Below are 14,873 nucleotides of genomic sequence, written 5' to 3' on the forward strand. Positions count from 1 at the left end.
GTAGAATAAAAGTAGTGACCTGGTTCTGTCTGCTGCACAGTCTGTTTGTCTATTAAATTATAATGAGGATGAGGCAAAAACAAGCTTGTTCAGACAGCGGTAGTGGTGTAATTTGATAGAATACACCGGCAAAAGCTTCTAGTGTGTCTGAAGGACAGAGAGACAAGGCCACCTGTCCCCTGTACTGCTGTCTCAGAGCCACACTGGGACGTCCCACCTGGCCCAGAGCGGGGAGGACCTTCATTCCTGACATGTCACTGGAGACACGATACCACAGGTGGCCTTTCACACCGACAACACACTCAGGGAGAGAGCACATGTGTTACGCTCTCACAGAAATATGCTACGCTACGCTGTAGCGTCACACAACCGTAAGATGATCATGGTAATCTAAAACAGTAGTTCTCAACCTTTTTGAGTCGCGACCCCCAAATTTAATATACATGTTGTCCGCGACCCCCGCTCACTGAACAGAATCTCACACACACAGTTCAGATCACCCAAAAAAGAAGCAAAATGACCAAAAAAAGACACAAAATGACTAAAAAAAGACACAAAATAACAAAAAAAGACACAAAATGACTAAAAAAGACACAAAATGACCAAAAATAGACACAAAATGACCAAAAAAAGACACAAAATGACCAAAAAAAGACACAAAATGACTAAATATAGACACAAAATGACCAAAAATAGACACAAAATGACCAAAAAAAGACACAAAATGACCAAAGAAAGAAACACATTGACCAAAGAAAGACACAAAATGACTAAAAAAGACACAAAATGACCAAAAAAAGACACAAAATGACCAAAAAAAGACACAAAATGACAAAAAAACAACACAAAATGACCAAAAAAAGACATTAAATTACCAAAAAGACTAAAACACATGAACACTTTAACACAGTGGAGACAGAGCTGACTTCCAAAATGATTTGGCGACCCCCAGAAATCATCTCGCGACCCCAATTGGGATCGGGACCCCAAGGTTGAGAATAGCTGATCTAAAATACTGCTGAAGGCTTTGTGTGCAGCTTCCTTGCTTGCTTTATAAATGCCATAAAAGCTCAACATGTCTTGTGTTAGTGGACATGTGAGCAGAATACGGACACAGTTACAGTATGGTGCTAACTGCATAGGACATGGCCGGGGGGGCATGCTAACTGGCATGCTAACTGGCATGCTAACTGGCATGTTGAGCGCCCTGCCAGCATGCTGGCAACAAAAGCCAGAGGCCTGTGGCCTATGGGTGTTAAAATGTAAGCTAGGTCAATTTTTCAGCCTGGCACTCCAGTGATCCTCTCCGTCTCTCAGCACAGGACGTGGTGCTAATTGCAACTGTGAAATCAGACCATGTGCAGCAAATGCGCACACGCAAACAAAGTTCCATAACAAGCGCTAATGGTGTGTTGGACATAGTGACGGTCCGCTTCTTCCTTCCATTCCCACTCTTTCCCACACAGCAGCGAGCACCACCAGTTTGTTATTGTTCATCCATATTTTATCAACGCTCCTATTTATAACTACATAGGATTGATTCGGGGGCAAAGTAAGGAGCAGAGTAGCAGAAGAGAGGCAATGGTATGTTTTATTTGAACCTGGTCTCACTGAAATCCGTGAAATAGCCACGGATTCGCTTAACTCAAAATCCGTGGAATAGCCACGGAATCACTCAAATTTCCGTGAAACTGACACGGATTTCGCTACAATGCAAGTTAATATTTTTTCCTATTGGTTTGTTCCAAGTCGCGTGACTTTCAAGGTCCTGGCGGTCAGAACAAAAAACATGGCGGACAGTTCTCTCATTTTTAGTGAAAAAAATCAATATTTTGACTTAGTTTCTGCATAAAAATGGATTTTGATCACATTTGTAGCGAGAAATATATGTTTTATTTTCTAAATCTTCACTCAGTGAATGTACATAATCACTTTGTATGTTGGAATAGCCACGGGATATGACTGTCATTAACTTGCATTGTAGCAAAATCCGTGTCAGTTTCACGGAAATTTGAGTGATTCCGTGGCTATTTCACGGATTCCTGTGAGACCAGGTTGTTTTATTTTCCTTGGGTTTGTCAAGCTCATGACCTGTATGAGATAGTTCATCATCCTAATTACAAGCAAACTGTGCTTACAGGAGGAAGACCAAATATGGGTTGAAGAATGAAAGAAATAACTGTTCATCCCTTCGTTCCAAACAGAGCAAACATCTTAAAATGCATGTTTTCCTAACCTGCCTTAATCCTGCAACAATTTGATGAGTAAGCACAATCTTGCCCAGCAATGCTCTGCCTCAGTTCAACACATGCATGTAGGAATGTTGCACAGTACAACCTCTGTCTTCAGCTGTCAGTCTCTGAATAAACCGGACCATTAGGATACAGATGCCTTGCTCAAGAGCATTTTTATGGCAATGGCTCACACATTCACATATATTTTTATTTTCCTCAAATATATGATCTTTAAAAAAACACAAGCTCTCTTCTCTAACCTAAAGGCAAGCAGCAAATGTAGCAGGTAATATATTTTTCAGGGCTTACAAGTTAAGTTTTAAATAGGAAGGCATTTGAACCGCCGGCAATCTAAGACAGTCAATAAAAATGAATGATACTGACAAATACAACTGCATCACATGCTTATCAGCCATGATCCATCTACCCCAACACTGACTCATCCATCTATGTGACAGGCTCTAATTCAAAGTGTGGATTTCCTTCCAATGCTACCAGATACAAAGACACACATTCACTACAGACCACTATCTCTTAAGATTACACCTCCAGGGACTTGATCTGAGGAGATTTTGCAGTTAAACATGATCTAATAAACAGCAAGGCAGCGGGCTGGCCTTGACTTCTTATTAATTCTTAGTCATCTAACACTCATACGATTGACAACGAGACGATTAATGGATCGACAGATCTGTAGAAATAACGATTCATGCAAAGGCACCACTTTAAATCTTGTGTTTACCAGAGCTAAATTCACAAATCTCTTGGAATTAAGTCAGTTAAGCATGAAAAAAACATAAAAAAACTTATTAACAAAAGAAATCTTAGTCGACTAAGACCAAAATGACCGATTGGCTGACTGATCGACTAGGGGCAAACTATTCCTCATTTCCTTAAGTAACTACACAGCTAAAATTATCATGATTGTCAATTGCAGTGATTTAAAAAGGAACTCACAGCTGTGCAGCACCGTCATCCTCTTTTAACCTCAACAGAACAGCAACACATCAGTTAATATTACCCTGTAGGATATGAAACTCCAATAATTCAGACCTTGCAAACTATGTTTCCTTCCACCTAAATGCCAAAATACAATATGCACTAAAAGGAGCCTGGTGCAGACGTTTAGCTGTGTTTGATGTACAGTACACCTGCATTAATATCAAGGAGACACCGCAAGGTAGCCACACCTAAACTCTGTTTACCTACCTTTTATAATTGCTGGATAATTGCTTCCTTTTGTACACTGACCTCTGCCATGTAACTTGGTGGTGAATGTCTTTGTGAGTGGGTTGTAACTGATTATATGGTCGTTTGAAGGCCAAAAAGGCATAAATAAAAGCCTTCTGAAAATGCACTTTATTGCATGTTTAAAGCCTATTTTGGGTCTTCAGGTGATCCTCAGCTGGAGGTCATGGAGTCCCTTCATTGTTATGTACTGTCTAGCAATAATACATCCTGGTCAATACAGTATGATGGGGTGAAATGTTAGCCCGTTAGCATTCTGGCATCGAAACTGATTGATTGTAGGGCATGTGTACTGTCACAAAGCACCACCAAAAGGAGGTCCTGCATTATCTATTATAGTTTTATTCGGTGTTAACGCAGGGCCGGTTATTCCTACAGGCCACCAAGGCGGCTGCCTAGGGCGCCAAATTGGCAGGGGGCGCCCCCTTGGTGGTGAAATACCATACTACTTTACACTTTGATGGTGAAATACCATATTACTTTAACCTTTGATGGTGAAATACCATAGTACTTACATTTTTACATTTCTTAATTTTTTATATTTATTTTTATTGCATTTGTACATTTTATTTATTTTCAGTCTTTAAAATCAACAGATCTGTGTTTTTCTCATTTATTTATTCGTATTTTCAATTCAGTTGTTGTTGGTAAAGTTCCATAGTTTCTAAAAATTAAAATGTTGAGACCATTATATTGCCTGTACCTAGTTCATGTATCAAATATAAATGTACATTTAAATTTCATTTTTATGTTTATTTTTATTGCATTTGTATGTCTACATTTTATTTATTTTCAGTCTTTGCCATTGTTAATTTGATGAAGATCTGTGTTTTGTTATTTATTTATTCTTATTTTCAATTCAGTTGTTGGTGGTAAAGTTCCAAAGTTTCTAAAAATAAAAATGTTCTGAGACCATTACCTTGCTTGTAGTTCATGTATCAAATATTAGTGTACAGCAGGGATTCCCAAAGTGTGGTGCGTGGACCCCTGGGGGTGCGTGAGCTGCTGCTAGGGGGTGCGCGAGATGAAAAATGTAATGGCGGTCTGATAATGACACAATTAAATTTTTCCCCCCCACACAATAAAGACGTGTTATCAATTAATTGATAAATACAGGCTATTCAATTTTGTGTCATTTATTGTTCATTTTTGCATCTATTTTGGTCATTTTTGCATCTATTTTTTGGTTGTTTGGTAATTTTTACATGTATTTGTGGTCAATTTGTGTCATCTTTGGTCATTTTTGCATCTATTTTTGGTTGTTTTTGATCTTATAATGAAGCGTAGAAGAAGTTATCTTCTTGTTCTTGTATAATTTTTCCAACCTGTGTTATGATGACGGGGTTGTGTTCACTCCACGCTCAAATTTGCTGCAATTTTTGTTCAACGCAGCTCAAAATATTATAACATTTTCCCAACTGATCTGCTTTCTGCCTCTGATCCTGAGCCTGTCATCATCCTCCACCTTTAATATGGCTATAAAAAATCTTATTGCATTTTGTTTTTTTTGAAGGTGTGGGAGATTGGGGGTGCGTCAACCCAGTTTGGACATAGAAGGGGGTGCACGGCTGAAAAAGTTTGGGAACCGCTGGTGTACAGCATAATACATATAACATAGTGTACCTATATCAGAATTAATACATGGAATGGATGTGGTTCAGGGGGGGCGCAGGGGGGGCGCAAAATCTCAATATCGCCTAGGGCAGCCACTGGGCTAGAACCGGCCCTGGTCCTGCATTATCTATCATATCTTTTATTCGGTGTTAACGTTTGAAAAGACAAAAATAATAAACAAATGTACCCTGAGTTCGTCTCTCTCCGCCTCCCAGCGGTATTTCTCGGCCTGGAAGCGTCCCCACTCGTACTGGATGAAGTGAAGGATCCCAGGAAGCGTCATCCCCGCGTCCCCGTCCTGGAGCTCCCGAGACTGCGACGATGATCCGGGCATGGCCCCGGCTGCAGCTGCTGCCGCCGCGGCCGCCGCTGCTGCTGCCATCGCCCCGGTCGCCGCAGCTGATGTCGCCTGGCCCGGTGCTGCTTTGGGCCCGTTTGGGTTGCGCCCCGCTCCGCTGCTGCTGCTGCTGCTGCCTCCGGAGTTCGGGTTTGGTCCTCCGCCGGATCTATCCGCCTCCATTTTACCCTTTTCAACCTTTCGCCAGGATAAGGAGCTGGATAATGGGCAGATTGTACGAACAATAATAATAAAAAAAGTGCCTCGTACCCTTCTTCCAACCCAGCAGCACTCCACTATAGGCGACCCTCTTTTCTTCCTTTTCTCACACGCACAGAGCAAAATTACTATTCACTTAGCAAAATACTACACGTCCGCTTTCAAACCTTCAAAATAAAACTCGGTCACCCTGGATATTTGCGAAATGATAGCCTGTTTAGCAGTGGTGGAATGTAACTAAGTACATTTACTCAAGTCAAGTCAAGTCAAGTCAAGTCAAAGTTTATTTATAGAGCACATTTAAAAACAACCTCAGTTGACCAAAGTGCTGTACAGTTATTCAAATAGAATAAATCATACACAAATAGGTATAAATAAGACAATAAAAACAATGAAAACAATAAAATACTAAAAACAGTAAAAACAATAAAATAAAATAGAATAAAATAGTAATATAAACTCAATCCAGAACAGTGTTAGAGATAAAAAGACAAATAAAAGGGTAAAAAAAGTAAAAAAGAAAAAGTACTGTACTTAAGTAAAATTTTGAGGTACTTGTACTTTACTTGAGTATTTCCATTTTATGTAACGTTATACTTCTATTCCACTACATTTAGAGGCAAATGTTGTACTTTTTACTCCACTACATTAAGATGACAGCTTTAGTTACTTTTCAGATCAGGATTTAACATGAAAAACATGATCGGTTTAAAGTTTAAAGTGACATTTTCTAAATTAGACCTCATAAAAGCATATTAAATAGTTAAAATGAGCCCTACCTTGAGAAAATAAAATGCTGCTTATATAAATGCATCAATAATAATTATCAAATCATATATTGAGAATATATTTAACAATCTGAGTGGGGTCATTCTGCAAAACGAGTACTTTTACTTTTGATACTTTAAGTACATTTTGATGCTGATACTTTTGTACTTTTACTTCAGTAAGTTTTGAATGCAGGACTTTTACTTGTAGTGGAGTAATTTCACAGTGTGGTATTGGTACTTTTACTTAAGTAAGGAATCTGAATACTTCTTCCACCACTGCTGTTTAGTCACCAATATGCCATATTGTCACGTAAATCCTTGCTTAGTAACGTTTGCTTAAGTAATGTCGAAATATGGCCATAAAATGCCTGTCGCTCAAATGAAGTGTAAAAATGTTGTTTGAGACTCTTATTTTGTAACTCCCGGATTTGTGTCCACCTCCTTGTGGGTTTTTTTTCCCGATGCTTTATTGAAAATGACAAAAATAAACATTTCTGGCACGTTTTTCACAGTACATACCTTGCATAGGTGTAGAAAGAATGCTAGGCGAACATCAATCAACAGTCAAACTTATAATAATAACATCAATATTGTAAATTCAATGCAGTTATAATAAAATACAAAAATAAAATACATATAAAACAGTCTAAATGTTGTTTTCAATAAGGGGGATTCGAATTAGTTTTAACTGTTCATTTCAGTGGGAATTTTTTTAAGACATCATATAATTGTTGTGCCTTTGTTATTGTTAGAATTTTTAGAGTACCTCCTTGTGTTTGCTGTTGGAAAAGCCCAGTGTGGGTGACAAATAAAGAGCCAGATTTGGAGTAATACACAATGAACGTGTCGCTAGGGGAGCTCATTTCCTGCCATTTTGTGAGCAGGGGTGTTTCAGGATAGTGAAGTTAGCCAACATTATCCACAACGTTGTTCCGGACTTAGATTTTATTTACAACATTTAAAAAAAACTGTGATTGTGCCTCATAGGTCCCTTCCTATGGGCATGATAAAGTTTTGTTGCAGATATATAATCAAATTGACTTGAATACAACAAACATTAACTTAATCATCCAGAGGCATTTGTGAATTGCAAGTTATTTTGTAACTTTAACCATATAAAAAATTAAAATACGCATGTATTAGTGAGTTATTAGTGACTTGGCGCTTCCACTTGCCATAACTGGCTGTCTTATGGTAATTGAAGGTGTACTAATACAATTTATTTTTTAATAATTATTAATATTCTGTTATTACCTGATTTACTGTATTACTTTGTTGATTTTACGCACTGTATGTAAAAGTACTAAGATTTACGTAATGTGCTGTGTGTACTTGAACGCCATAAGAGTCCGTGCAGGTTTCCCTGGCGCAACCCGTCTTCAGGTAATGTTTGTGTTGAGGTCTGTTCAAATAACTGATTTTATTTATTTATTTTAATCTATTTTAATATTAATAAATTCAAAGTTTTCCATAATTTCTTTTAAAAAAAAAACACAAAAAATATTTTTCCCCATAAAATAAATAGTAGGGAGCTGGCATTTTGGTGGTGATTAAATAATAATAATAATTTATTTATTTATTTTAATAAAATTGCAAAGGGGCAAGGTAAAAAAAAAAAAAAGCTGTGTACAGATGCTGGTTGTAGATTTCATTGGGTCCCATGTGGAGACATTTATTGGTAGTTCCTCAAAGATAACAAATATCAGTCTCACACAGCCATTTCACTTTATTTTATTTTACTATATGTACAAGTATGAAGATTTCACAATTATTTATTGTTTTTCACCTATAAGTGAACAAGATGTTCACTGGATATGTCTCAAAATATTGAACTCGTACAGTGTATAGTGTATTTAAGAACGTTATAAATTAAATTATGCTACAATACATATAAAATACATTTCAGCCTATCAATAATATTATGATATAGTCATTTTTTATCAAAATTGTTGTTGTTTTTTGCCTAAATCATCTCCTTATGATGCCGGCCACCTATGGTAAAATCGCCTACATCCTCAGTTGATCAGATCATGTGATTTTACCCCTTTAAGATAATGTCCTATGTCAAGTGTGTGACTTAAGCGGATTTGTTATGCCTAAATCAAAATAAAATGTGACTAAGGCAATTTTTTGAACATGCCTTTGTGACTTAAAAGAGTCACATGAGCGTGTCATAAACACGACATGGGATGTGTCATGAACATTAATAGACACTTTGAAGTAACATTAATGCACATGATACTTGTCATGTCATGTTTCTGACAGGCTTGCGTCACTCTTATGTAAACACCTTCAAAATAAAGTGTTACCATATCTTGCTTAAGTCACAAAGGCATGTTCAAAAAATTGTCTAAGTCATTTATTTCTCTTAAGTTACATAATTTACACACAGTGTTATTACTATGCCAATAGCCAATCCAATCCCCCTTTATTTGTATAGCACTTTAAACAACACAAACGTCTCCAAAGTGCTGTACATAAAATCAACAATAAAACAAACAATTCCATATACCAATCAGCAATAAATAATAAGTGTATAAACCTAAAATAATGCCATAAATAAAACAATACAATCAAACAGATAAACATAGTAAAATAAAAAAAAGTAGTTAAAAGTAGTAAAATAAATAAAAGAAATAAAAGACACAGAGGACCACAAAACTCACGCAGTGTTAAAAAGCCAAGGAATAAAAATGCCATCCTTTGTTACATCCCTTTTGAGTGAAATTATCAATAAATGTCATATGTTACACTTTTGGTGAAGTTTTTTGTGTTTCCTGCAAAACTTGAAAAAAAAAAAAAAAAAAACGAGTTAGGCGATTATTTTAACAGGGTGAAGATATGCAGTTTTTTGTGCAAACTGTGCTTTTTGCTATATTTTTTACCGGTGCCACTATTATTTTGAAGGACCCGTGCCGGAAGTCTTTCTATTGTTGCTGCTGCAGGCAACACAGTCGCCAAACGTGATAGCTTAATGGTAAATCCGGGCAGTTTGGTTTCATGGTTGAGCTTGAATAAAGCCACTTAGCAATGATATTTTCTAACAGATTTGTGGGCTCTCATGTGTGGATTTCATCTTTAAATGCTGGAGATTTTATTTCAGTCACAACCGCACAAACAATAGCTAACAATGCAGATGAACCTGTGAGTTGGCTCCTTTGCTGAGATGGAGCCCCATGAAAAGCAAACGTAGTGCAACAAGGTTAACGGGATTAACTTTGCTAATGCTGCAGATGGCATGGCTAATGCGCGATGCCTTGTAAAAAAAAATAAAATCGATACATCCACATTAAGGTGAGTTGTAATAATCGATAATCACCAGCCTGTTATTGATTGGTAATGCTACTAGTTATCCTTTTTTTCCATAAAAGGACACCTTGCATGGAGCTTTCTTAGTATTTATGTAAAGTAGCTGATTATGACTATGATAATGATCATGTTAGTTCTCCTGTGTGTCATTTTAAAGTAACATGTAGTATACAGTCAATATATCTTTGACAGATATAAAAAGTCTTTCCTTCCACATGCCATCACACTGTACAATAACAGATAATAGCCTGGTTCATTACATACTGTCTATGCACTTTATGTGTTCTTTATGCACACTGTTCATTGCACCTTATTTGTTTCATAGCACCTACATTTTTATACTGTATATTCATATTTATTCTGCACTGGAATTCTATTCTACTCCTGAATACATACTCCTTCTTTAGACACTTCATTGTATTTTTATATTTTATTGCTTAAAGTATGCCTAGGTTGTTCTTTTTATTTAATTGTGTTGTCATTGTCTCTGTGTGTAATGCTGCTGCTACACTGTAATTTCCCAGCTTGGGATAAATAAAGTATATCTATCTATCTATCTATCTATCTATCTATCTATCTATCAACTGATTTGTCCATATAAACGTGGAATTAAAATCACATGTATATTTCTTTTCTGTCTTTTACAGGTCGTCCTCTACTATTACACCAATGTGGCCCTAAGGTGCACTACTGGTTTTGTTCCTCAAGTCTTCTGCGAGAAACTGGACAGTAACCGTCAGTTGCCATGCGTATCAGTCTCTGCCAGGGCCTGTTAACCGCCGCCATCGTCCTCAACCTCCTCATTCTCTACTATGTGTCCCGGGCCCAGCAGCAAATGTTGGAGAAGAGGAAGGACTTCGGCCGGGGCACGAGGAGGGCCGCCCTGCCAGCCTCTGGTCTGGGTGGAGGCCTCGGGGCGCTGGTCGGAGCCGGAGGCGAGCCCGGAGCGGTCGGAGGTGAAGGACACGGTCGCGGCCAACGTGTGACTGTTCTTCTTCGGGAGTTTGAAAACTTTGAGAATTATGTCGGGGACGTGGCGAACTCCTTCCTCCACCAGAGACCCGAGCTTCCCTTCTTGGCCGTGGCCGACACGTACCCGTACCCGCCCCTGGTGCTTCCAGAGGGGGCTCGCCTTCTGGTGCTCTCCCCCAGCCCAGACCAGCCGCCTCAAGCTCACAGGCCGGAGTTCCACGTCCAGACGGAGTTTGTGCTGCTGGTGCCTGACGGGGTGGAGCTGGAACAACCTCGCGCCATCGAGAGGCTGATCAGGGAGCTGGAAGGAGAGGGTGGAGGTCCTGTGAGGCTGGTAGCTGCACCAGTGCTGGCAAGATCTGCTGTACACTGTCTGCACCTGCGGGTGAACCTCCGAGAGTGGACCGCCACCTACTCCCCAGCAGCGTCTGGCAGCAGTGGGAGTGTGTGTACGGCTTTACAAGGAGATGCGATCGTCCTCATTCGCACTGAGGACCTTTTTAACCTCTCGGTCCCTCTGGGGCGGCCCCTCTTCTCCTCGCTCTTCGTCCAGACTGCCTTGCGAGGCTGGAAGGTGAAGCTCCTGGAGAGTCCCTGTTTCGCCGCAAACCACCGGCCCCTCTTCAGCTCCGCCCACAACCAGTGGAAGGCCGACACCCGACTGAAGGAGGCCACCGGGAAGCTCATGAGGAGCTTCGGTCTGAAGCGCCTCCTGCTGCCCGACGGGAAGGAGCAGTGGTTCGGCTGCAGTAAAGAGACGCCTCGCTGCTTCGGCACCGTGCAGGAGGACACCCCAGACTACCTTTACCTGGACCGCTGGACGCCTCCCTGCTGTCTGAGAGCTCTCAGGGAAACCACCAAGTATGTCATCAACATCCTGGAGAACTCGCCTGTACGCTACTGGCTGGAGGGAGGGACTCTGCTGGGCGCCGCCCGCCATCAGGACATCATCCCGTGGGATTATGATGTGGACCTGGGCATCTACTTGGAGGATGTACCCAACTGTAGTCAGCTGAGGGACCTGGACTCAGGCTCTCTGGTGGATGGTAATGGTTATGTGTGGGAGCGTGCAGTGGAAGGAGACTTCTACCGGGTCCAGTACAGCGAGGCTAATCACCTGCATGTTGACCTGTGGCCGTTCACGTCACGCGATGGTGTCATGACTAAAGCCACATGGACCGAGCACAAACAAGACGTGGAGTTCCCAGAACACTTCCTGCAGCCGCTGGTCCCCATGTCGTTTGCCGGCATCACGGCCTACGGCCCAAACAACCACCGAGCCTTCTTAGAGCTCAAGTTTGGAGAGGGAGTGATTGAGAACCCACAGTATCCCAACCCTACGAAGAAGAGGCTAGACAGAAGCAGACTATGAGAGACGATAGAGACTCCAGAACCCTTTTTAATGTCGTAGTGTATTTGTTTACAGACGATGTTTGCCTCAGTTTGTTTTAAACGGCCTAAAAGATGAAGCCTGGAAACTGAAATGGTGCCAAAACGACTGCATTTGATTTTATCACAGCCGGGGCTGCTGTTTGTGTGTTATTTTCATTATCAATTAATATGTTGATTATTTTCCTAATTGATTGGATTAATCATTTGGTCTATAAAATGTCAGAAATTAGTGAAAAATGTCCATCCCAGTTTCTCAAAGTGGTGTCTTTAATTGTCTTGTTTTTCAGTCAGAAACCTAAATATATTCAGTTTAATGATTTTTAAAAAAGAGAAAAGCAAGAAAACTCCATATTTGAGAGGCCGAATTAAGCAATTTTGCGTTAAAACATTACCATAACAATGTGTTAAAATAGTTAGCAGTTATTCCTCTGTTGATTGACTAATCAATTAGTCAACAAGTTCTAACCACAACTATATCACGCCTGGTCAAATGTTCTCTATTATCAGTATTTAGATGTAAAGACTCAACACTGGACTGCCTTTTTATTCGTATCGGAGTGGTGAGATTTTGTTTGCAATTGGCATGAATGCTTAAAAGATTTAAATCCTTGCACTAGTACTTTTACATCAGGCATATCTTAAAGAGTCAAAGACTGGTTTTACTATGTGGGGTATTAAATCTGTATTTGTTGTACGATGAAGTATAAATATGACTGCTGTAAAGATGATAAATACTCTAAATAATTTCTTTTATAAGCCACAAAGTACACTATCTTAAGCAGGATTTAAGGTTTTGTGCAGATTTATTTGCGTTAACTAAGTCATTTTGCCCTGACAGGTGACTGTTTTGCATTGATTTGCACTGGTTTTTCAGTTTTGCACAGTTTATGAATGAACGTTACTACATATCAATACCATTTGGTAGCTGACAGCTGAAGCAGGGCGACTACACTACCGGTCAAAAGTTTTAGAACACCCAAATTTTTCCAGTTTTTTATTGAAATTCAAGCAGTTCAAGTCAAATGAACAGCTTGAAAGGGTACAAAGGTAAGTGGTGAACTGCCAGAGGTAAATAAAAAAAGGTAAGCTTAACCAAAACTGAAAAATAATGTACATTTCAGAATTATACAAGAAGGCCTTTTTCAGGGAACAAGAAATGGGTTAACAACTTAACTCTATGGAGTCTTGGGCTATTTTGTCCATTTTTGAATTCTTTTCATGTCTTTGTAAGTCATTTTGTGTCTTTTTGGTCATTTTGTGTCATTTTTTTAGTCTTTTTTTTTGTCATTTTGTGTCTTTTTTTGGTGATTTTGTGTCTTTTTTTAGTCCTTTAGTCCAACATAAAATGTGATTTTGAATCTTTTTTTTACTTTCAAAACACTATCATGCTCAATCAAGAATTTTAAATGTTGCAAATGTGCATTAATGTCAGAGTACACTGAGACAATAAACTGCATAATTTTCAATTAAATTCTGGAAAAGTTGGTGTGTTCTAAAACTTTTGACCAGTAGTGTATATGTCCATGTGGTTCAATGAGAAACAAACTGTTATTCATCCTGTTCTTGTTGAGGATGAAATGATGCCCTATCACATATTATTCAGAAAAAAACAACATAAACCCGACTGAATTTGTTATTAAATATTAACCATTAACTCAATTGTGTTTCTACTGAGCACCCATTATGTATTGACTGAAGTGAAAGTTCAATTCAGTATTTTAATCAAAGAATAAAAGAGAAGTTGCACATAAAAATGCACTAGCTTCTCTGGGTACGACATGTTTCCTGTTGTGTTGTTACTTGTGTGATGTATCAAGGTGTCACTCCAACACATGAACTGGTAAAATAAAGGAGTTCGAACTGAGTTATGTTATTTTTCTATTTGTTTTGAGGATTGTTGCAGTTCTGTTTGACCACTAGGTGGCATTACACACTCATTCTATGGCCTCTAACACCGCTAAGCTTCTGTGAAGTTGTGTTCACACACTGTCAACAGCATTATGGGAGTTGTGCGGCCATATGGCAGGAGGCCAGGGGGGCGGACACTTTATGACAGGAATGCAGCTGGCTTGTTCGTCAGACTGGTCCAGTGATGTAAACTTGCTTCCTATTACAACTCAGGAAGAAGTTCCTCTGTGTTTAACAATAGCCGTCTCCCCCAGAGTTGTGTGTGTATAACTAACATTGTTCATATAGGAACTTGTAATTAGATAAACATCATTACTGCCGAGAGGTAATGTGTGGTTGTTTTTGGATGCAAAAGCAAAAAGGATCCCAATGCATTTTAAACATGTTAACCCTCTCGCACGTGGTTACAGTATGGAATCTGGATGTGGCTGTTGCATAATGGAGCCATGTGCATAATGCAGTTTTCATGCAGCCACACGTGTGTTGATTTATGCTTCAACTACACGCTGCAGAAAGGAGGGGTTTAACCTCACTGCAAAAAAAGAAAAGTTGGGTGAACTCAAAATTTCAAGGCAACAAACTTCGATAAAATTTTAAGTTTGACAATTAAACTAAATATTTTAAGTTTTGTTTTTGAGTTTGCTCAACTCTGAATTCAGATTTTTGTCAACTCAACTGTAAGTTGTACTAACTTATAATTTTATATTGTAATAACTAATGTTGCGACCACAATTTTGAGTTAGCATTGATACGCTAATGGCTACTCTCGTAGCTGTAACAAGCAGCGCCGCTAGCATCAGTTAGCCGCAAGCATCAGTTAGCCGCTAGCTTTCGCTAATGACCAAATTTCACCGCTTTCCCGCATTTCAC

At 39.2% G+C, this 14,873-nt stretch overlaps 2 protein-coding genes across 3 annotated transcripts in view; one reads left to right on the forward strand and one right to left on the reverse strand.

Moving 5' to 3' along the window:
• strn4 (striatin, calmodulin binding protein 4) overlaps window positions 1-5,797 on the reverse strand; it is a 37,851-nt gene extending 32,054 nt beyond the window's left edge. For both annotated transcript variants that reach the window (XM_059330642.1, XM_059330641.1), the window contains exon 1: window positions 5,284-5,797. In XM_059330642.1, the coding sequence (XP_059186625.1) occupies window positions 5,284-5,616 (333 nt within the window). In that variant the 5' untranslated portion in view covers window positions 5,617-5,797. The remainder of the gene's footprint in view (window positions 1-5,283) is intronic.
• A 3,578-nt stretch (window positions 5,798-9,375) lies between these two features.
• Window positions 9,376-12,627, forward strand: fkrp (fukutin related protein). Its single transcript, XM_059330652.1, has 2 exons — window positions 9,376-9,716; window positions 10,379-12,627. Exon 2 carries the CDS (start codon window positions 10,477-10,479, stop codon window positions 12,073-12,075), a length of 1,599 nt encoding a protein of 532 aa, XP_059186635.1. The 5' UTR covers window positions 9,376-9,716; window positions 10,379-10,476; the 3' UTR covers window positions 12,076-12,627.
• Window positions 12,628-14,873: the final 2,246 nt, after the last annotated feature.

This window comes from Centropristis striata, chromosome 4, assembly GCF_030273125.1.
Source record: "Centropristis striata isolate RG_2023a ecotype Rhode Island chromosome 4, C.striata_1.0, whole genome shotgun sequence".
Taxonomy (NCBI): domain Eukaryota; kingdom Metazoa; phylum Chordata; class Actinopteri; order Perciformes; family Serranidae; genus Centropristis; species Centropristis striata.